The sequence below is a fragment of the Pipistrellus hanaki genome (assembly GCF_964339955.1).
Source record: "Pipistrellus hanaki genome assembly, chromosome: 12".
NCBI classification, from domain to species: Eukaryota; Metazoa; Chordata; class Mammalia; order Chiroptera; family Vespertilionidae; genus Pipistrellus; species Pipistrellus hanaki.
Window position 1 is genome coordinate 37735899 of NC_140514.1, and position 21784 is coordinate 37757682.

At 43.5% G+C, this 21784-nt stretch overlaps 1 protein-coding gene across 1 annotated transcript; it reads right to left on the bottom strand.

The window, feature by feature from the left end:
* Nucleotides 1-878: 878 nt before the first annotated feature.
* FAM136A (family with sequence similarity 136 member A) lies at nucleotides 879-5539 on the bottom strand. The gene is made up of 3 exons (XM_084901252.1): nucleotides 5376-5539; nucleotides 4386-4526; nucleotides 879-2284 (listed from the first exon to the last, which is right to left on the bottom strand). Exons 1-3 carry the CDS (start codon nucleotides 5460-5462, stop codon nucleotides 2096-2098), a joined length of 417 nt encoding a protein of 138 aa, XP_084757378.1. The 5' UTR covers nucleotides 5463-5539; the 3' UTR covers nucleotides 879-2095.
* Nucleotides 5540-21784: the final 16245 nt, after the last annotated feature.

Below are 21784 nucleotides of genomic sequence, written 5' to 3' on the forward strand. Positions count from 1 at the left end.
TGTACCTTGATCCCATACATAAAGCATTAAGGTAAGGTGAGCAGATCGTCCCGCTTTTGGCGGGACAGTCCCGATATTTGGAAAGAATCTCCCCAGTCTTTCAAAAAATCGGGACTTTTTTAAAACGCCGCGGGACGCGGGAAAAATTGTTACAAATCGGGACTGTCCCGCCAAAAGTAAGCACAACACACACTCTCTGAGGTATTGATTATCAAGTCAAAAGCATAAGTGTAAAAAGTAGTCTCTGACTTCTCAGTTAAGTTAGCCAAAATAGGGAAATACACATTAATGAATAAAATACAATAGGGATTAGAGATTTGGATCAAAATAGAAAAGCTTTGGTGATTCTAAGAACTGCTGGTTCTCAAAATAGATTTATAGTTGTGAGTACACAAATCACAGTCTTTATTATTTATTTATTGTGTTTTCTATATGAATTGTAAACCTACTTTTGCCCACCCCGGTATTGAAATGCCAATGATAGTAAAGACTTAGTTAAACCAATGTATTTTGTATTCTCTTGGTACTCAAAATCCTAGACATTGCATATTCTCTAGAGGGGTCACAAGAGTATCTTTTCTATAATACCTCCTGCTGTTAGTGTTTAGTTGAGACTAGAAACCTGACATACTAGCAGATGAATCTTTTTTTAATTTAAGTTTCATAGTTTCCATCTTTTTACTAATACATTAATGGACTTCAAGTAAAAGTGCCCTCATCTGCCCTTGAAACTTTTCCCATTTACAATGACCAGGTCCTGCATACAAAACTAACACATAACTTTCTCTTCTGGACCTCATAAGAAACTTATTTCACACATTACAAGGAAAAGCATTCTAAAAGTTATATATTCACTGCCCAGATAGAAAACACAATAGTAGAGGAAAATTAAATCTTATTTATTTTTTAAAACCAGACCACTAGGAAAATATATCACAGTCTTGAAACAGCAGACAGACAAGCTATTTTATCATTTCAAGTAATAAGTTGGTAAAAAGACAAGCTCCTTATCAAAACAGTAAGGTTCCAGAGCTGGGGTAGGAACACTTTATGTTGCAAAGGGCCTGGCAAAAGTGGTATATGGTAATGGGGGGCTGCCCCTCTTTTCTCTTCCTTTACCTTCCTGTTGCCAAAAGATTGTCTCGTTAGGGCTCTGTTATTTGAGGGGGCAAAGTCAGCAATACTGGATTCAGGTTTTGTTCCTGAAAACCAGGTTTTCCCCAAATCCAGTACTTCCTAACTCTTAATGAAGCAGCAGCAGTTCCCCTCTCACTGTTTATTCCGTGATATTGGTATACAGCACAATCAAAACCCTCTCTCCCGTCAAGGTAGAGTACCATGGCAAATTGTCCTGTCATTCTGCTGTAGACAGGCTTAGGACCTATCACGGTAGCCAGTGAGAAGGAAGATCTGCTTTCATACCCAGTGTGACACTGCCTCTCATGTTTTTGTAGTGTTTCTGAGCTGAAAGGTGTAAAGTGTGAGCATTAAAGTGCATATTCATATCTTGGACAGAAACTGAGATCCAAAGGAACCCTTTTAAGTTCTTATCCAAACTACCTCTCCCAACTCCCCATCTTAAATGAACTTTATGCCCTTGTATATAAAACCAACCCAAACAAAATACTCAGAAACTGTTTTTCCATTTCTAAATTAGTAACCGCATGGATTTTGTTTCACAGCTTATGGAAAATGGTGTGGTAATGCTTGTGGTAAACAGGAGGTTGGCAACAAACAGAAACACCTCCCCTCATCTTCCACCAGACCACTGGCAGCTTAGAGGACCCTGTCAGCTTGTTTGTACCTCAGAGGGCTCTGGCTTGGTTTGAGGGAAATGCCTGCTGCCAGGATGAGCATTTGCCACATAAAATTTAGGCTCTCAAAAACTCTCCGACCCAAACATTAGCACCAGGTTTTTTTTTTCTTCCCCCATTTCACTTTCTAGGATTAAAACATAAAAGAACCTGTGTCCAGAGGCAAGTGACACATGCCTTAAACTTGCTGCCATCCTTAAACTGCTTAAAAGACCAAAATTCGCATTCTTCATTTTAAATAGATTCCTGCCCTCGGCCTCCATGGCCAATGGCAAAGATTTCTATTTCTGAATGGATGCGAGAGACTCCTTCATCTTCTTGGTCATGGTCGGAATGAGGTTCATATGGTCATCCACACACTTGGTCACACAACTCTCCAGCTGCCGCTTCACCTGACTCTCTTTACTCCCCGCATCTATTGAGTCTTTGGCTTTGTCGTTGCAATGCATGGTGCACCGGGCCAGGCGGTCCTGTGGCAAGAAGGAAGAGAACAGAGAAGGCTGAGAAGTTGGCCGTTATATACCGAGTGCTTATCACGTGCCAGGCCTTGTGCTACATACAGTTAAACCCTTACTTAATGTTGACATGGAACTGTGGCAAAATGATGTATAACGATACCAAACGCACCACAGGCTAATTTATATACAGGAGTCAAGCTCCTTTGGTTTCTTATCAATGTTATGACAAATGACGTTGTTTGAAGACCTGCTGTGTTTTGGCTTGACATGTAGGATCTTGATAAATTAAAGGGACCCTATAGAGAAATTAACCAAGATCATCCTGATTGAAACAGAGGGTGGCACCAGAAGGGCCCAGACAAAGCATTACTAGAAAGCAGGTGAGTGATAGAATAAATTGTACAGAAGCCCCTCCCAGGGAGTGAGAAGTAATGAGAGTCCACTTACTCAATTACTTTAGTACCAGTGTTTTTCCATTTCAAGACTTACAAACATCTTGATTATTTAATGTCTGTCCTTGATAAAGAAAAACACTCAACAATAACTTATTGACTATCTTCTATGTGTCAGGTACTCTCCTAATGGGGGATACAGCAATGAATAAAACAGATAAAGTTCTTGCCATTATAGAGCTTATATTCCACCAAGGGTAGATAAACCAACAAAATAAGTAAGTGAAGATGCTGAGGAAACGGTTGGACATATGAATTTGGAGATCAGGAGTGAAGTTGGTATAAAGCAGTGGTCGGCAAACTGCGGCTCATGAGCCACATGCAGATCGCCAGCCTTGGTTTGCCGCTCTGTTGACTCATGAGTTTGCCGACCACTGGTCTAAAGCTATGTAGTTGTCAGCATACAGATGATAATTGTAACCATGAGACCAGAGAACTAGATAGAAAAAAGGTTCAAGAACAGCCCTGGGGCTCTCCCATGTTCAGAGGCTGGAAAGGGGAAAAGCCAGCAAAGGAGGTCATAAAAGGATGGCTAGGGAGAGAGACAGAAAATCAGGAAAGTGAAGCGTCCTGGTAGCCAACTAAATAAAGTGTTTCAAGAAGGGCCAAAGTGATCCGCTGTGTCAATGATGCAGACAGGCTGAGTGAGCTGAGGAATGAGAAATGAGCACTGCATTTGGCCCAGTGGACAGGAGTGGCAGGAGCAGTTCTGGCTCAGCAGAAGGGTAAGTCTGATTGGAGAGGGCTGAAATGTTATACAGCAATTCAGGTGTCAAAATGCCAAAGACCCTGTTTATAAAATTAGGTGTCAAAATAAATGCAGAAATCTTCTGGAGTTTCGTGATTTTTGAAGACATTATTCCTATCAGCAACATGAAAGAATTTTATGTAGCAGAAGATAAAAATGTATCACATTAGATATAATTTATCCATGTGAACAGAATCCCAGACTATGAAGAACTGAATAGAAACAGGCCCTGCTTCCCCCAACTTCCAGAAAAATATACTCAGAGGAAGGGAGTAGAATGAAGTTGTGGCTACCCTCTGCTCCAGACAGGGGTTTGGGGGACTCTTAGTGACCTCAGAGGGGCTTGTGAGGCAGGAAGTCAACAATAATAATGCTTCATCTAAATGACTGCTCCTTAGTGACATGGGGACTACCTTCTGAGTGTAGCAAGTAAGGGCTACACCCAGAGCATGCAAATCCACAAAATGATGATAGGATCTTGCTCTAATCCAGTGGTCGCTCTGTTGACTAATGAGTTTGCCAACCGCTGCTCTAATCTGTATGCTTTAAGACAAGTGTATTCCACTTTCCTGGGGATTCTGCTATTGTATGAATGAATAAATTCTATGTTTTAGAAAGATTTGTACTATATAGCACACATACATATTATATTTGGTAACTACAGAAAAGAAAAAGCTTAGGGCCCTTGGTTACCAACTGCCTGGGTAACTCATTGTTTCTATGGGAAACACAGCCTTCCATCTCCAGTATTGTGTCCAAAATTTCAAACTCTGTGAAGACTGGATGACCACAGCATTGTCACCAATGTTAACAGAACCAAGACACTGCAGCCCAGAGTTCTGTATCAAACGCTTGTCACCTGCAAAAGAGCAACGTCCGGGACTAAGAGTCCCCTGTCTGGGATACTGCTCACCTGGAACTTCTCCAGCTCGCTGGTCACCAGGGCCTGGGCTTGGGCCAGAGGTGCGTGGCAGCGCTCAATGCACTGGTGCACCTGCTGCATGGACGCCTGGCTGTCCTCACAGCAGCCCGCGCTGCACCGGAACATGAGGCCCTGGGAAGGGAGGGCGGAGAGGTCAGGTAGGAAAGCCCCAGGGCCAGAGACAACCAATGAGGTGCAACAGGGATTAGAGGGAGGGTCTCTATGTGCACCTCTCCTTAGACTAGCCATCAGGGCATTAAGACCACAAACGGGGAAAATTATCCTCAGTGCCTCGCAGTGTTTCATAGGCTTCCTGCTTCTATCTCAGTGGCAAGTGCTGCCTCCAGGGCTGGTGGGCACGGAGGTGGCAGGGGGTCGGATGAAGCCAAATTCTGAAAACCGGGTGCCTATACCCCAGAGGTCAGAGGCCAGCAGCCTAGGAATCTAAGTGCCACCAGGGGGTAACCCATCCATTAACTAATGACAAGGGAAACTCACAATCCTTTCAGGGGGGCAGGACCAACACCACCAGGCATCAGGGGGATCAAAGCAGAACAACATCTACACCAAGGCCCGTGGCCACGGAGGAGGCCGAGCAGCCCGCCTCCCGGCCTTTCACCTTGGCCGTGGCTTTCAGCCTCGGGCGGCGCACGTGCAGAGGGGCCGGCAGGAGGGGAGGTGGCGGGGCTACACCTCACCCCCGGGCCCTCTAACCCCGGCCCGGGCCCCCGTCACCCCCGTGCAGGTCGGGATGATTGATAAACGGCCTTGGGCCTGACGAGGACAGCACAACTTTCATCCGCTCGGCCGAAGAGCTAGAGTTTCTGCCCGGGGACAAGGCCTGCTTCCGAGGCGCCACCGCGACCCCAGGGGCGCCCGGCTGGTTCTGCGGGGAGGGGGGCGGCTGCGGGGAAGGGGCCCGGAGTCGCGGGAAGGGGCCGGGGATGTCGGGTTTCCCTCGAATCGGCTCCCGCCCGCTACCTGCATCTTCCGGATGTTCTCTCTCTCCAGACTCTTCACCATGGTGTCCACCGCCTCCTGCACCCGAAGCTGCTGCACGTCCGCCATGGCGACCCCGCGCTGCACCGCGCCGCGCCGGCGCCCACATGGACTCCGCGCCCGGACCCGCCCCCTCGCCGCCGCTCCCGGGTCACGGCGGCCGCCCTTCCCGCCCACGCCGCCCCCTGGCGGCCGAGAGGAGCAACTGCACGCCTCGCGCTTCTCCCGTCCCTCCGCCTCCGCGCGCTCTCACCTTCCCCGCCCGCTCCTCCTTCCCCTCCCGCTCCCGCCTTCCCCGCCTGCTCCCTCCTCTCCGCCGGCTCCCCTTCCCCGCTCGCTCACCCTTCCCCGCCCTAGCCGCCTCCGGGAACCCGTGGCTCATTCATTTGATTCTGCCCCGGGCACCGCCACTGCCATTCTTTCTCCCCTCCCTTCTCCTCTTCCTTCTCTTCCACCTCTCAACACACATTCAATACGTACAATGAACGTACAGAAAAATGCTTAGATCTCAGGTGTACAGCTGGATGAATGTTAACAAACCTGCTCTTTCCTAGTCTCTGCCCTCTCTCCCCTTATTCCCTCACTCCCTTCGCCCAGGTAACAACTGATCTGCTTTCTGTCGCTAGAAGGTTACATTTTCCCCTTCTGAAATTTTATATATAGGGTGGGCAAGAGTAGGTTTATGGTTGTTTGGTATGGAAAATAACACAATCATTAATACATAATAATACAAGAATAAACTATCGAAACTGTAATCCTACTTTTGCCTGTCCCATATGCACTCTTTTTCTTTCTTTCTAACTTCACCTAGCATAAGCTTTTGAGATCCAGCCCCGGCATTGATTCCTGTTCACTGTGGAATGGTAGCCCATTAAATGGACATAGCACAATTTATTTTCCCATTCCCCTGTTGACATTTGGGTCTTTTCCAATTATTAGCTGTTAGGAATAAAGCGGTAACTGAACATTCTTGAGTAAGTCTTTTGTAGACATAGATTTCCATTAGTGTTGGTAAATATCTCAAAGTGGAATTGTTAGATTGTTGGTAGATGTATGTTTATGGACTCTGCACCCGGACCAGCACACTAGTGACTCGGTGCACGGATTCGTGCACATTGAAAGGAAATTATTAGAAGGTGGCCAGCGGAGCAGGACTGGGTGACAAGGGCCAGACATGTCCTGGAGCCAACCTCCTGCAGTCCTTCCCAGGTGCCTGTGGAGTGAGCTGGGTCCCTCTGGCAGGTGGGGTCCTTCTGTCTGGCCTGTGGGGATCAGGCCCAAACCTGCTCTCTGACATTCCCTGAGGGGTCCCGGAGTGCGAGAGGGCACTCCACAAAGTTGCTGTCGTACAGGGTGTGGAACGCAAATGCAAGTGTGCAGTAAACGAGATTCCCGGAGGACAGTGCCCCACAACGACATGACCCACGGCCCAAGGTGGAATCGCACGGCCCCGTAAAGAATCAGGTTCCCTTCTCTCTGGTTTTGGGGTGTGTCACTGAGAACTGCTGCTGCCAAGTCACTGCAGCTAGGCAGCTCCTGTTTGAGCGTCCGCCCCCTGGTGGTCAGTGTGCATCATAGCGACTGATTGGATGGTAGGAGGGATGCTTAGCATATTAGCCTTTTATATACAGTATATAGATTACCAGCTTCAAAGGCAATGCAGAGGCTACAGATATTCCATCGATGACGGAACATTTACATACCAGCAACAGCAAGCCATCTCTGAGCTCCTGGAACAGCTCTCTCTGGAATGCCCCACCTTCCACCCCCACCTTCCCTATCCTATGCATTCCACTTATTCAACACGTACTGGGCCCTTGCTAGCCGCGAGGCACTGTGCTAGGTAGGGGTAAGGGCCCACAGGGGAGCATCAATGAAGGCAAAGGGGGCAGATAAAGGCAATGGAGGAGATGTGCTCTGGGGGATGGTCCAGGCTGGCAAGCAGGAGGTGAGGGGCTCAGGTGCCTCAGGAAAGTTTTCTTAAGCTGTTTGCCTGGCACACAGGAGGTGAAGAGAATGCCATACCAGGCACAGGGAACGGCTGTGAACAAAACAGAATGTGAAATAGCTTGAAGCTTTGGGGACACCAAGTGATTCTGCTGGTTGGATCCTGGATTAGAAAAGGAGACTGATGCCCTGACCGGTTTGGCTCAGTGGATAGAGCGTCGGCGTGTGGACTGAAGGGTCCCAGGTTCGATTCTGGTCAAAGGCATGTACCTTGGTTGTGGGCACATCCCCAGGGAGGGGTGCGCGGGGGGGGGGGGGGGGGGGGAGGGGGGAAGGCAGCTGATCGATGATTCTCTCTCATCGATGTTTCTAATTCTCTATCTCTCTCTCTTCTTCTCTGTAAAAAATCAATAAAATATATTAAAAAAAAAAAAAAAAAGAAAAAAAAAGAAAAGGAGACTGCTAAGTCGGGGGACAAATAGAAAGGGGCCCTGACATTGGAAGTTAGGCATTTGCTGCCATTGGACACTAGATGGCAGGAGAGCTCTGGTGTGAGGGTAGGGGGAGGCTTGGGCCAACCTGCGTCCTTTCAAGAAAGCTGCTTTTCAGTGCTCGCTTCGGCAGCACATATGCTAAAAATGGAACGATACAGAGAAGATTAGCATGGCCCCTGCGCAAGAATGACACTAAAATTTCTGAAGCGTTCCATATTAAATAAAATAAAAAAAGATTTTGCATTGGCATTGTTCTTATTAAATAGCCAGAGTTTTGCTCTTGACATTCAAGTTTTGAAAATAACATGTATGTGGTTCAGTTTTTGCATTGGCATTGTTTGCAATTGTTTTTAATTTTAGAGCCCTATTATTGATGTTTAAATTTTATTTTAATTAGTAAAAATGGGTGAGATGTAGGGAGCCGCCTGAGAAGGACATTCTTTTAATTCTTATCTGCAGAGACCGAGGGCACTGGCAGAATCCTCTTATCAGTACTGATTTCTTAATCCATGTGCTTGGAATGAGGAACAAATAGGACCTGTACTCACCCAGAGGTTGTACCAAAAAATAAGGAGCTTACCCAGATTTTGATGAATAGGATCTGGGCACACCCAAAACTCCTTTTGACTTAAACTCCCCTTTGGAAGCCAATAAAAAAAACCCAACCACACACAAAAAAACCACAAGGGAATTAAAAAATCTGATGAACAATATTAACTGTTGAATATAATAGAGTCAGAGGTATGGAAGGGGAGTGGACTGATGATTCTCAGGGAAAAGCCTCTCTACATGCCCTTGACCGGAATCAAACCTGGGACCTTTCAGTCCGCGGACCGATGCTCTACCACTGAGCCAAACTGGCTTCAGCTGCAACATTACAGTTTAAATAGAATCAATTATTTTATTAAAATCGATATTGTTCACTCCCCCCTAACATTGTATTTTGAAAAATTTCAAACTTATTATGAACATCTACCAATATAGTTTCTCCTAGATTTACAAATTGTTAATATTCCTTTAATGTTCTTTCTCTTTCTATTTACATATTCTCTTTTCTGATCCACTGGAAGTAAATTTCAAATGTTATGACTCTCCCCCCGCTAAATACTTCAATGTGTACCTCCAAGAGCAAGAGTCTTGTCATAATGACACAGTAGCATCATCACCCCAAGATCCTTAACATGACCCAGAAGTATCATTTAATATGAGATCACATTCAAATCTCCCTTATTGTCCTTCCAAGGTACTCTGTGGTTTTTTTTTTTTTTTTTTTTTTCTCCAGCCAGAATGCAATTAAGGATCACATGTTGTATTTAGTTGTCATATCTCTTCCGTCTCTCTTAATTTAGAACAATCTCTTACCTTTTCTGATCTTTTATGACAATAAAATTTTTGAAGACTTCCAGGTTTCATGTCTTATAAAATGTTTCACAATCAGGATTTATCTGATTGCCTGCATGATTAGATTTGGGTTAAACATTTTGAGCAAAAATTCTGTACAGTGAGATGCTATTGCAGGTGTACTTCTGCTATTGTATCTAATGTCACAAATGTTCTTCTACTTTTACCTGTAACCAAATTTCTTTCTACTTTTTTAGAGAATCTTACGCAGCCCTTCTCCTTTAGGACTGCTCTTTCATATTCCCTCTGAAGATGGTTTTCCAAATGTGGGCCGTACTCATTAGTGTGCAGTGAAATACATTCAGGGGATTGCAACCAGCACTTTAAAGAACAAAACAGGCCGAAACTGGTGTGGCTCAGTGGATAGAGCTTCGGCCTGTGGACTGAAGTGTCCCAGGTTCGATTCCGGTCAAGGGCAGCTAATCGATGATTCTCTCTCATCGATGTTTTTAACTCTTTATCCCTCTCTCTTTCTCTCTGTAAAAAATCAATAAAATATATTAAAAAAAAGAGAACAAAACAGAATAGAATAGAATGAAAGAGAAAATATCAGAATGCATGGTAAGGATGTTTTGTAAAAGCCCTTTTCCCATTCTTTCTATATGGACATGTGTAAAATCACATTTCATACTGTTGACAATGGTCAAAAATTTAGGAAGTCCTGCACTGCAGTATTATATAGGTCACAGATCTAGGTTCTGTTAAACACAGGTCGACAGAGTCCATCTTGGGCTGAGCATCAAACTCTTCCTGTTTTCAGCCTACCTTTGGCAACCACGGACAGAGCCGCTTCCCCTTTCTCTTCCTTCCTTCCCCCTTAGGTAACTGCTGTGAACCCTCAGGGGTGTGGTGACAGGCCATGAGTTAGTGTCTCTGAGGTCTGAGGTAAATAGTTATTATTGTTGTTGGGAATCCTGTCTTTCCCTCTCTCCCACTCTTATTACTTTGGTTGTTATGGTGAAAACAAACAGTGATAGCAATAGCAATAATAATAATAATGATAATTTGTGAAGCCTGCTGTGAACCAGGCTTTGGGAGCAGTGCTGAGGAGCCCCATCAGGAAGACGTTTTGTGGGGTGGTGTCCAGTTCAGCCTAAAGAAGAGAGGCCTGTCATACATGTTCTTAGCCCGGAGGGCTCTGTTTCTCATACATTTGGGGAACCTTGGATCTGGGCTCACTTTAGGCCTTTCTTTCTCTAGGACTCAGTTTCTTTATCTGTAAAATTAGCAGGATTTGATGAGACTATCTCTACGGTTCACATTAACTTTACTCCCTATGACACCCTTTACCAAAAAATCCAGTGCCCTGCAAGAAAGAGACTATAACACAGAATAAGGGGAGGAAGAAAGGCCCTTAAAAAAGATTGATGGCAGGAAACAAAAGAAGGTTCCAGATAACATCTGCATGGTTCTTTAGATAAAGTTAAGAAAATGTGGTTTCTAGAAAATGAAAAAAAAAAAAAAAAAAAAAAAAAAGATGAGACAATGGGATCCTAGACAAATAAAAATGAAGCTCACTGATGAATACATAAATAAAAAGGAAAGCAAAGAAACGAGGAAAAAGTACTTTGAAATGAAATGGGGGTCATAGGGTTTAAAAATATATTAGAAGAGACCCAAGGGGAAAAATCTAGATATCAGGCAAGGAAATGAAGGAAACATTTATAGCAGAAAGGTTGTCAGTATAGGGGGATTTATTATACACAGAATGAATTCTGGTGGGCACAGAGGAAAAGTTTGGCAAAGAGGAACAGAAAGAAGTCGAGTCACGGTGTAAAAACCCTGAGTGATATGGTGATGAATGTACAAGAGGAGATAGAAGGCCAGAGTAGCTATACATTCCGTAGAACCTTAGGGGGCATGCGCAGCCCAGGCCCTACTGAAACCTTGACTTTGGACTTCTGGCCTCCAGAACCGAGACAACACATTTGTGTTGTTTTAAGTTACCCAGTTTGTCACATCGTGTCTGAAATAATATCCAGTTTCACTAAAAATTTAAGAAATAAAATCACTGTCCCTTATGTCACTGTTCAACTTGTTAGATAGCAAGATAAAACAAATTGCATGTGAAAACGAGAGAATGGAACATTTATACAATGGTGGTGGAGATATAAATGGTATGACTTAACAGTAGGGCAAGACCATTTGGCATATCAAAAGCCATAAATACATGAAAACTCCTTAGCTTAACAATTTTATTTATTTATTTAAAGAATTATTTTATCAAATTTATTGGGGGGATTAATAAAATTATACAGGTTTAAAATACCTATTTCTGCAACATATCATCTGTATATTGAATTTTGTTTTTACCACCCCAAGTCAAGTCTCCTTCCATCACTGTTAATCCCTCATTTACAGTACCTTCTTCTACCTCCCTTAACCCTCTTTCTTCTGGCAATCACCATACTGTTTTCTGTGTTCATGAGTCTTTTTATTTTTATTTTTATGTATCAATACAACTTTATTTTTTTCTTTCATTTTAAAAAAATATATTTTATTGATTTTTTTTTTGCCTCCCTCCCTCCCTCCCTCCCATACATACCCTCCCTCCCCAGAGTTTTATGTCCATTGGTTGTACTTATATGTCTTTCATTTTTTTTTTAAGGTATTATATGTGTACATATCTTAACAATACCCCCCTTAACAATTTATTTTAAAGGAGAACCCTAGAGGAATAATCAAACATGTTTGGCAAAATCCGTGAACAAGAAAATTTAGTACTGATTTATATAGCCTGCATTTGTAAACAATGGAAATGTGTAACAATAGGAAACTGATTAAATTACTACTACAAATACCATATAATGGAGCACACAAAGAGTGATGGTATATTATATAGGAGTATTTTTTATTGACATGGAAAGATATATGTCACATTTGAGGGAGTGAAGAAATCAGGTAACAAAAGAGTTCTATAACTCATGATTCCCCCCCCCCCCCCCCCAGGAAATAAAAGTATGTATGCAATATAAGTTTAGAGAGTTATACAATAAAATGTTAAAGTTTGTTACATAGGGTGATGGGATTATAAATGATTATAATTTTCTTCTGAATGTTTATATGGAATTTCTAAGTTTTCTCCAATAAATATGTCTCTCTTAAAAAATATATTTTATTTATTTTTTTACAGAGAAGAAGAGAGAGGGACAGGGAGTTAAAACATCGATGAGAGAAAATCATCGATCAACTGCCTCTTGCACACCCCCTACTGGGAATGTGCCCACAACCAAGGTACATGCCCTTGACCAGAATCGAACCCTGGACCTTTTAGTCCGCAGGCTGACGCTCTATCCACTGAGCCAAACCGGTTTCGGTTATTTTTAAATATATTTTATTAAATATTTGCAGAGAGAAAGGGAGAGGGATAGAGAGTTAGAAACATCAATGAGAGAGAAACATCAATCAGCTGCCTGCTGCAAACTCCCTACTGGGTATGTACCTGCAACCAAGGTACATGCCCTTGACCAGAATCAAACCTGGGACCCTTGAGTCTGCAGGCCGACGCTCTATCCACTGAACCAAACCGGTCAGGGCAACAACAACACTTAAATTATTATTATTTATACTGTCAGGTGTTTTTCCCACAAAGCCTTAGGGCCATGTCACTACCCAGATATACTAGTTGGAGTAGCACGGGAGCATGGGAAGTCGCGGCCACATGTGGAGGAGCTGGCTGTGTGGATTTTGGTTTTCATCCTGACAGGTTGGTCCATCTCTAATCATAGCTCTGCCCAGATTGCCTTAATGACTGCCTTGCCTCACCTGGCTTCCTGAGCAGATGCATTCCTTCCCAATTGGGTCACGTAATACTGTTCTGATTCTTCTAGCTCAGTGGTTACTTACCAAGGACCTGTCTTGAGTCACTATCTTTGGGACTGACAATCTGATTGCTACAATGGGATTTTTTTTTCTTCCCTCCTTCAAATTCAAGAAAACACCTCCTACTCACTTCTGTTGGCTTGCCCAGGTAAATCACTCATAACTTTAGCAGGATTATTTTTTCCTCTCTAACTTGGGAAAGCAGGTGAGCTGGCAGGAGACTACAGGGAAGATAGGGGTTCACTGGAGCTTGGACTTCTGCTCTGATGGGCGGTCAGAGTATGTAAAGTACTTCTGATTGGAGAGACACTGGCTAATTTGTTTTCAGTAGTTAATCACGAGGATCTGCTGTTAACCTTTCCGTGTATGTATGCGCGTGTACACACCCACACCAATATGTTAAGACCTGTAAGATGCTCTACAACTGTTAGTTATTTTGTTATTAGGGGTGCTTTTGGCAGACTTTTCAGTTTGATTCTTCTGAGCACATCAATGAAGTGGAAAACAAAAAGATCAAGGATAGACACTGAAATATTAGTATTTGCTATTAATTCGGTGTTAGCGGCCAGTTGACAGAACATAACTATGTGAATAACAAAGTGATTGTACTTTGCTTTATCCAAGATAGTAGACCTCTGCCTAGGAATCTTCATAAGATCCCAAGAAGATTTGAGTGGTGAGCTGGGCAACTAGAGAACATCTCACGTAAGGTATTAATTTTCCAAGAGGCTGTAGCGTAGGTCTTGGGGGCAGGCCCTGTCTAGCCTCTAGCGCTCAGTTTGTGAGGCTCAGGGTGGAGCCCCCCTCTGCATCCTGATGTCCAGGCACCCGTGTAAGGTCACTGCTTCTCCAGGCAGCTCAGAGGTGCCTCTGGAACCCTAGGGCTTAAGCTTGATGTCATTAGACCTGCCTGACTCTAGGGGCAGATGAACTCTTCAGTTCTTCCAGCGCCACGTAGAGATAGCTATTGTGGGGGTAGAGAAGACTGTTCACCTCACAGCTGAAGCAGAATAGTAGGATGGAGACAGCCGCTTAGTAGAGGAAAGAAGTAGAGATCAGCCCAGCCAGTGTGGCACAAAGGCTGAGTGTGGATTCAGGAACCAAGAGGTCATGATTCGATTCCTGGTCAGGACACATGGGTTGCAGGCTTGATCCCCAATTGGGGGAGGAGGGGCATGATGTATCTCTCTAATTGATGTTTCTATCTCTCTATTCCTCTCCCTTTACTCTCTCTCCAAAAATCAATAAAAAATATTGAAAAGGAAAGAAAAGAAAAGAAAAGAAAAGAAAAGAAGGCACTATGTGGGAGGTGCAACGACAGGCCACACATTGAATTTGAACCATGAGGTTAGGAGCTGATTGGCTTGGGAGCAAGTTAGGATGGAGCAGATAGAACAGAAAGGCATTTAACAAAAGACACCAAATAGATGAAAAGAGATGAGCAAAACGCTGAACAAAGGTTATAACCAGGTGGCAGCATTTCACCAGCTTCTGGGAGTGAGCTCCAGGGACACCAGAGCAGCTTGGAGCCAGTTGTTTATCCCATGAGTCTGCATATCCATGCCAGTGTGCATAGCAGAGCTGAATGGATCTGACTTTATTGTGGCTTCTGCCCCTATTACCACAGTGAGTGGGAGGGTGCCCTCTCCCAGAGTCTTGCTGGGACGAAGAACAGACAAATTAGACCCATCCAAGTAGACTGTAAGTTATTTATGAACTCTCTAGATGGTTATGAATATTAATAAAGTAATAAAATATCTAAATAAGGCTCAGGGACCAGACCTATGACTTAAATACTTAACATTGTGAAAATTCTAGCAATAGCTCTAATTCTTCTGATTTCCCTCATGACTCTTAACAGCTCATCAGTGACCCGTGGACTCCCTCAAGATTGAGACCAGGAGGTTCTTAGATGCATGTGAATCTCCTCCAAATATTTTTTCCTCCTGAAAATCTGAAACAAAGAAGAACCTACAATCTTGGGCTGTTTTTTCCTCTTCTTGGACTCAGTTTTCCCAGCTGAAAATGAGGATAAATCAATGTTTCTAAATTTCTGCTTTGTGAGGTGATTCTAAAAATCCTAAAACCAACCAAAACCAAACTCTCAAAATAGTTCAGATAATATTTTTTAAAAAATGTATTTAAAAACATGTAATAAAATAGAAACCCACACCAATATGTGATAGAAATTGTGATTATTATGTACTGGAGGGGGGTGTCCCTCAGCCCAGCCTGCACCCTCTCCATCTGGGACCCTTTGGGGGATGTCCGACTGCTAGTTTAGGCCCAATCCCACAGGGGGGTTGGGGGAGACCAGGCTTGCAGGAGAGGAAAGTTAGGGATGACCAGGCCTGCAGGAAAGGGCAGTTGGGAGGGACCAGGCCTGCAAGGGAGGGCAGGTGGGGCAATCGGGCTGGCAGGGAAACAATTAGGCATCAATCAGGCTGGCAAGGGAGGGATTAGGGGGTGATCAGGCTGGCAGGCAGAAGTTGTTAGGGGCAATCAGGAAGGCAGGCAGGCGAGAAGTTGGGAGCCAGCAGCCCTGGATTGTGAGAGGGATGTCTGACTGCCCGTTTAGGACTAATTTTACCAGAATGGGGCCTAAATGGCAGTTGGACATCCCTCGAGGGGTCCCAGATTGGAGATGGTGCAGGCTGGGCTGAGGGACACCCCCCCCCATGCATGAATTTTGTGCACCAGGGCTCTAATAATATAATAATTATAATAATATATTTGAGTGTGTTCTGTAATACATATTATACATATTAAAGGACTATATTATAATGCATTCTATATTACAGAATATACTCAGGCACACTCAGAAAACAGAGACTCATGCAAACACAGACATATACTGGTCTTGTGTTTTTAGATAAACACAAAGCTTTTTTCTTGGAAAATGCTTAAGTAAACTCTCCCTTTATAGGAGTCCTAGAAAATCAGGGATCTTTTTAGTTATATTCATGGCGCAGTGAGAACTCTCAGAATTCTGGCCTTTGCACAATAGAGTTAACCTTCATTTTCTAGGGAAATTAGAATTTAAAACATGTTGACAGTCCTCCCTGTGACTCAGTAGATCTCAAATGTTAGTATGCCATGATCAGGGAGCTGGGACTTGAGCCCCCTGACTCATACTGTAGGTTCAAGGAGAGGCCCAGGAACTTTTATTTTATAAGACCCCAAGTGATTCTGATGCAGGAGTTTCATGGAGAAACATGCCATCGAACTCTCTTAGAAATCCCATCAATGCAACAGAGTATTTACAGTGTATTACAGTAAAAATATACACCTTTCCTGGGAATCACCTTTCTTGCCCTCACAAGCAGAAGGCATTTATGCTTTCTTTAGTTCAGATGATAAAGCACAAATAATAATGTGCTTGCTCGGTATTAGAATTCCCAGTCTCCTTGACTTACTGCAATATTAGCCTCAGTGGGCTTTTTAAAACTTCTGGGATTCCAACAATAATCTAGCCTCCCTAAACTTTAAAATTTGCACATGATTCACAGAAATAAATACATTTTACTTCTTAATTCATATAACATACACAAACATACGTTTTTCATTCTGTTCTGTTCTACTTACATTTTTTTTAATCCTCAGCTGAGGATATGTTTATTGATTTTAGAGAGAGAGAGGAAGGGAGAGAGAAGCATTGATGTGAGATAGAAATATCGATTGGTTGCCTCATAGAAGCACCCTGAATGTGGATCAAACTTGAAAACTAGGAAACAATTTTGACTGGGAATCAAATCTGCAACCTTTTGGTGTGTGCAGTGATACTCCAACCAAGTGAGCCATCCAGCTAAGGCTGTTTTACTTAGTTTTAAAAAACATACTGGTCATGGTATACCAGACTGTATTCATGATCCACTATTCTAGTTATCTATTGTTGCATAACAAATCAACACAAAACTCAGTGTCTTGCCAAAACTGGTTTGGCTCAGTGGATAGAGCATCGGCCTGTGGACTGAAGGGTCCCGGGTTCGATTCCGGTCAAGAGCATGTACCTTGGTTGTGGGCACATCCCCGGTAGGGGGTGTGTAAGAGGCAGCTGATGGATGACTCTCATCTCTCATGATTTCTATCTCTCTCCCTTCCTCTCTGTACAAAATCAATACAATATATTTAAAAACAAACAATCAAACAAACAAACAAACAAAAACCCCCTCAGTTTTTAAAACAGATCTAACTAATTTATTACCTCCTTGTTTTCTGTGGTGTAGGAATTTGGGAAGAGCCTCAGCAGGGCTGCTTTGACGTAAGTCTCTAAGTGGTTATAGTCAGGCAATGGCTGGGGCTGGAATCGTGTGGGGCTGCTTCAGCTGCCTCTCAAATAGTTTCTCCATGTGTTCTCTCTGCATGGACTAGTTTGGTTTCCTTACAGCATGGCAGTCTCTGGGCAGTTGAATTGATTACATACAGGTGGCTCAGGGCTCCAAAGCCGAGAACCAGGGAGAAGGTAGTCTAGCCTTGGAAGTCACATAGCATCACTTTCTTCATAATTCCAAGTTTTCCCCAGCTGAGAAGAGAAAACATAAACTCCACCTTTCGATGTGCCCTGTGACAAAGTCCCGTTGTAAGAAAAGCAGGTGAGATGGGAGATAACCTCCCTTGTCATCTTTGGAAAATGCAATCTGACACATCCCTGAGGGCACCATTGCAATTTGAAAATTCTCCTCTAGATGGCACTGTTGTTATGTGAGATCAGATCCATTTGACCTTGGGGGATGGGATGGGCAGGATGTTGGGAAGAGAAACAAAGGAATTTGGGTGGTGGCAAAGGTAGAGCAGCTCTTCCGTTCTGATTTATTCTTTCTTCTGCATAGACCATGTGATGGCAGGTGTGTGTGTGTGTGTGTGTGTGTGTGTGTGTGTGGGCAAGTGGGTAGCCTAGCTGAACACATGTAGATGTGAACAAAACTAACTCCATCTCTGTGTTCTGGATTTCATTTCATTATTTAAGTTTTATGCTGTGACATTGGACCAACCCTGCTGTCCTTAGCAAGCATATCAAAGCTTTCTAGTTGATGTTTATTTATGTTTCTTAAAATGTAGCCATAAATATTTTTGTTAGAAATAGCCAGAATGGCATGACAACCAAGATAAAATCAAACTGGTAATAGTATTGCATATAAGCAATCATCCATCACAAGACCACCAGGAGGTATGACTTCGGTGCTACTCTATATTTTGTCTCTTTAACCAATCAATAGTACTCCTGTTATACTATATAAAAGTAATAGGGGTCTGTTAGTGGAGAATAATTTGCACAAATCTTCTGTCGACTCAGGCCCAATCTGTCAACTCAGGCCCAATCTTTCTGCAAATGAATTACCATGTACTAAATTCCGTTATATTCTATAGAATTGCCTACTTTTTCTTTTGGCTTGAAGATACTTTCTCGTTACGTTTACCAATGCACCTTTGCCCCACATAGGACATTATGAGGAGGTGGGCCGGTGACCAACTTGCAGGGTTTTAAGTCTATGTGAATTCCCCACATCCATACCATCTTCCCCCAAAACCCCCAGACAGAAAGCTTTGCACATGGATCCACTTTGACAGCTAAGCATTAAGTGCCTGGGAGTCACCAGGCAGAAGTCCAAACTTTGGGTAGGATAGTGCCACCCATGGTGCCCTTATAGAACCCACAATTCCCAATAAAGCATGGCTGGCTTCATGCCTCCAATTGCTTAGGGATTAAAAATGATGATTTGGAAGAATATTAAAGATCTGTTAGTGGATGAGCTTTTCTAGGAAGAGTGTGTAAAATGAGAAGAAAAAGGGGCCAAGGAGAGAAAACTGGGGTCTTCAGCACTTAAATAGAAGAAGAAGAGTGGCAAAGGAGACTCAGAAGGTGAGACATCGGGGTGCAGGAGGAGAACCTGGTGAGAATGGCAGCTCAGGCTCCGACAGAGTTTCCAGGAATAGGGAGTGGTCCTGAGGGTCACGTGTGGCAGAAAAATGGAGACTAGAAATAGACCACTAGATTTGGCATCAAAGAGGTCCTTGGTGCTGAAACTGGTTTGGCTCAGTGGATGGAACGTTGGCCTGCGGACTGACGGGTCCCGGGTTCGATTCCGGTCAAGGGCATGTGCCTTGGTTGTGGGCACATCCCCAGTGGGGTGTGTGCAAGAGGCAGCTGATTGGTGATTCTCTCTCATTGACGTTTCTAACTCTCTATCCCTTTCTCTTCTTCTCTGTAAAAAAAAAAATCAATAAAATATATATTTAAAAAAGAAAGAGGTCCTTGGTGACTTTTATGATGGCATTCGCAGGAAGCCAGGTGGGTAGGGCATTGTAGGAGGTCAGTAGTGATGGGACAGACAAGTAAAGGGTGGAGACTTGAGAAGGGGACAAGGTCAAGAGGTTGCTTTTTAAAAATCTTGGGCAAGTCCAGCTGGCGTGGCTCAGTGGTTGAGTGTGGTGGACCTATGAACCAGGAGGCCACAGTTCTCTTTCCGGTCAAGGGATATGCCTGGGTTGCAGGCTCCATCCTCAGTGTGGGGTGTGCAGGAGGCAGCCGATCAATGATTCTTTCTCATCATTGATATTTCTATTTCTCCCTTCCTCTCTCTGAAATTAATAAAAACATATTAAAGAAAGAAGTACTAAGAATTTTGAAGAAGACTATGATGAGGCTATTTGCCCTTCAGTTATTAAGACAACATAACACTGTAGAAACTAAGCCTGGGGTGGATGGCTCCAGGACTGGGATCCATATAGGCAGGAAGCAGAAGAAACTCATTTAAGGCAACGGTCCATGAGGAACGTTACAGAAGCCTCTGAAGTGCGACATGAAAGTGGGACAAAATGAGGCCACTGGCAGGCCAGGATGCATTTAAAAAAAATTTTTTTTTTATTGATTTTTTTACAGAGAGGAAGGGAGGGAGAAAGAAATAGAAACATCAGTGAGAGAGAAACACCAATCAGCTGTCTCCTGCACACTCCCTACTGGGAATGTGCCCTCAACCAAGGTACATGCCCTTGACTGGAATCGAACCTGGAACCCTTCAGTCCACAGGCTGATACTCTACCCACTGAGCCAAACTGGTTAGGGCAGGATGCAATTTTTAAAAATAATAGCTTTATTGGGCTATAATACTATATAATTCATCCATTTGAAGTAAATAATTTCATGTTTTTAGTATATTCACAGAGCTGTGCAAGTGTAACCATAATCAATCCCTGTATACTTTCCTTTATTTTTTAGCTTAAAACAACAGGAGTTTATTCTCTTACAGAGAGGTTAGAATTCAAAAATCAAGGTGGTGATAGGGTCGGTGCCTTCTGGAAGCTCCGAGGAAGAATCTGTTTCATACTCTCTCCTCACCTGTGGTAGCTGCCAACAGTTCTTGGCATTCCTAGGCTTGTGGTAGCATTACTCTAAACACCACCTCCATGTTCACATGGCCTTCTCCTCTGTGTGTCTGTGTGTCTGTGTTTCCTCTCCTCTTCTCATAAGGACACTAGTCTTTGGACTTAGGCTTCACTCCAATCTAGTATTCAGGTCAGGACACAATTTAAGCCTCTTTGAGGACAAAAATGATCATGACAAGCAAGGACAGAAAGAGAAAAAAGAGAAAGGAGAAAACTGGGTCTCAGATAAAAAGAAGGGGCGGTGGAGGTGGTGGTGGGGAAAAATAAGAAGAGACAAGAGGAATACCTTATAGAGGATGAAGCAGAATGCCTCTAGGGTCAGGCTCCTAGAAGCTTGGAATTTCTTCTCTGAGCAGCCTCCTGCAAGCTCATTAGCCAAGAAGGACAACAGACATCCCTTCCAGAGGTTTTTTTTCTAAGATATTTTTTGAGGAGTTTTAAGTACCAATATACAATATATTGAGAGGAATGTGGAGATTTCCCACATACCCTCTGCCTCACTCATGCATAGCCTCCCCCATATTCAATATCACTCACCAGAATGGTATCATGTTTGTTTGTTTTTTTCACCAAGGACAAGCCTACATTGACACATCATAATTACCCAAAGTCCATAGTACATTTTAGGGTTTATTCTTGGTGCTGTGCATTCCATGGGTTTGGACAAATGTATAATAACATAACCTCATCATCAGATGCCATACAGAGTATTTTCACTGTCCTAAACACCCTCATTTTGCCTACTCATCTTCCCCCATCTTCCATGGTAACCACTGATCTTTTTATTGTCCCACAGTTTTGCCTTTCCTTCCAGAGGTTTTGAGTCAAAGTTTTGAGATGAGGCAACCACAGAGAAAGGACCTAAAAGCTTTCTTTTCATTTTTTGTTACACCCGACTACTCTACAATCATTAAACTTCGGTGACTTTGGTACCATAAAAGAAGATATCTAGAATAATGCACACCGGCCCATAAAAGGACTAGAGGTTAATTTAGAGCTAATGTGTACCAAATTCACTTACACACACCATTTATTTCAAAGCTGCAAAGAGGCTATTGGGCTCAGGAGTGTAAACTCCAAGCCTGGGCCAAACTCAGATCCTGAATCAGTACATAATCTTTATGGTAACCTCACAGAAGACTGAAGAGTAGAAAGATAAATGTCTTTCAGAGAGAAGAGAACCACGGATGCTGGCCACGGGAGAAAGAAGGACCTGCAGACTCTGACGCCAAAGTCTCCAAAACTCCCACTGAGGAAAGGAAAAGGAAAGTCAGAGACATGCGTGACAATGAATGCAAAGCAATAATTTGGAAAGAGAACAGGGGCAGAGTGGCTCCATAGCTT

Coding starts and splice junctions, on each gene's coding strand:
- FAM136A (XM_084901252.1), bottom strand. CDS start 5,462: ATGGCGGACGTGCAGCAGCTTCGGGTGCAGGAGGCGGTGGACACCATG. Junction 4,527..5,375: donor AGAACATCCGGAAGATGCAG/GTAGCGGGCGGG, acceptor CTCCCTTCCCAG/GGCCTCATGTTCCGGTGCAG. Junction 2,285..4,385: donor GCGAGCTGGAGAAGTTCCAG/GTGAGCAGTATC, acceptor TTCTTGCCACAG/GACCGCCTGGCCCGGTGCAC.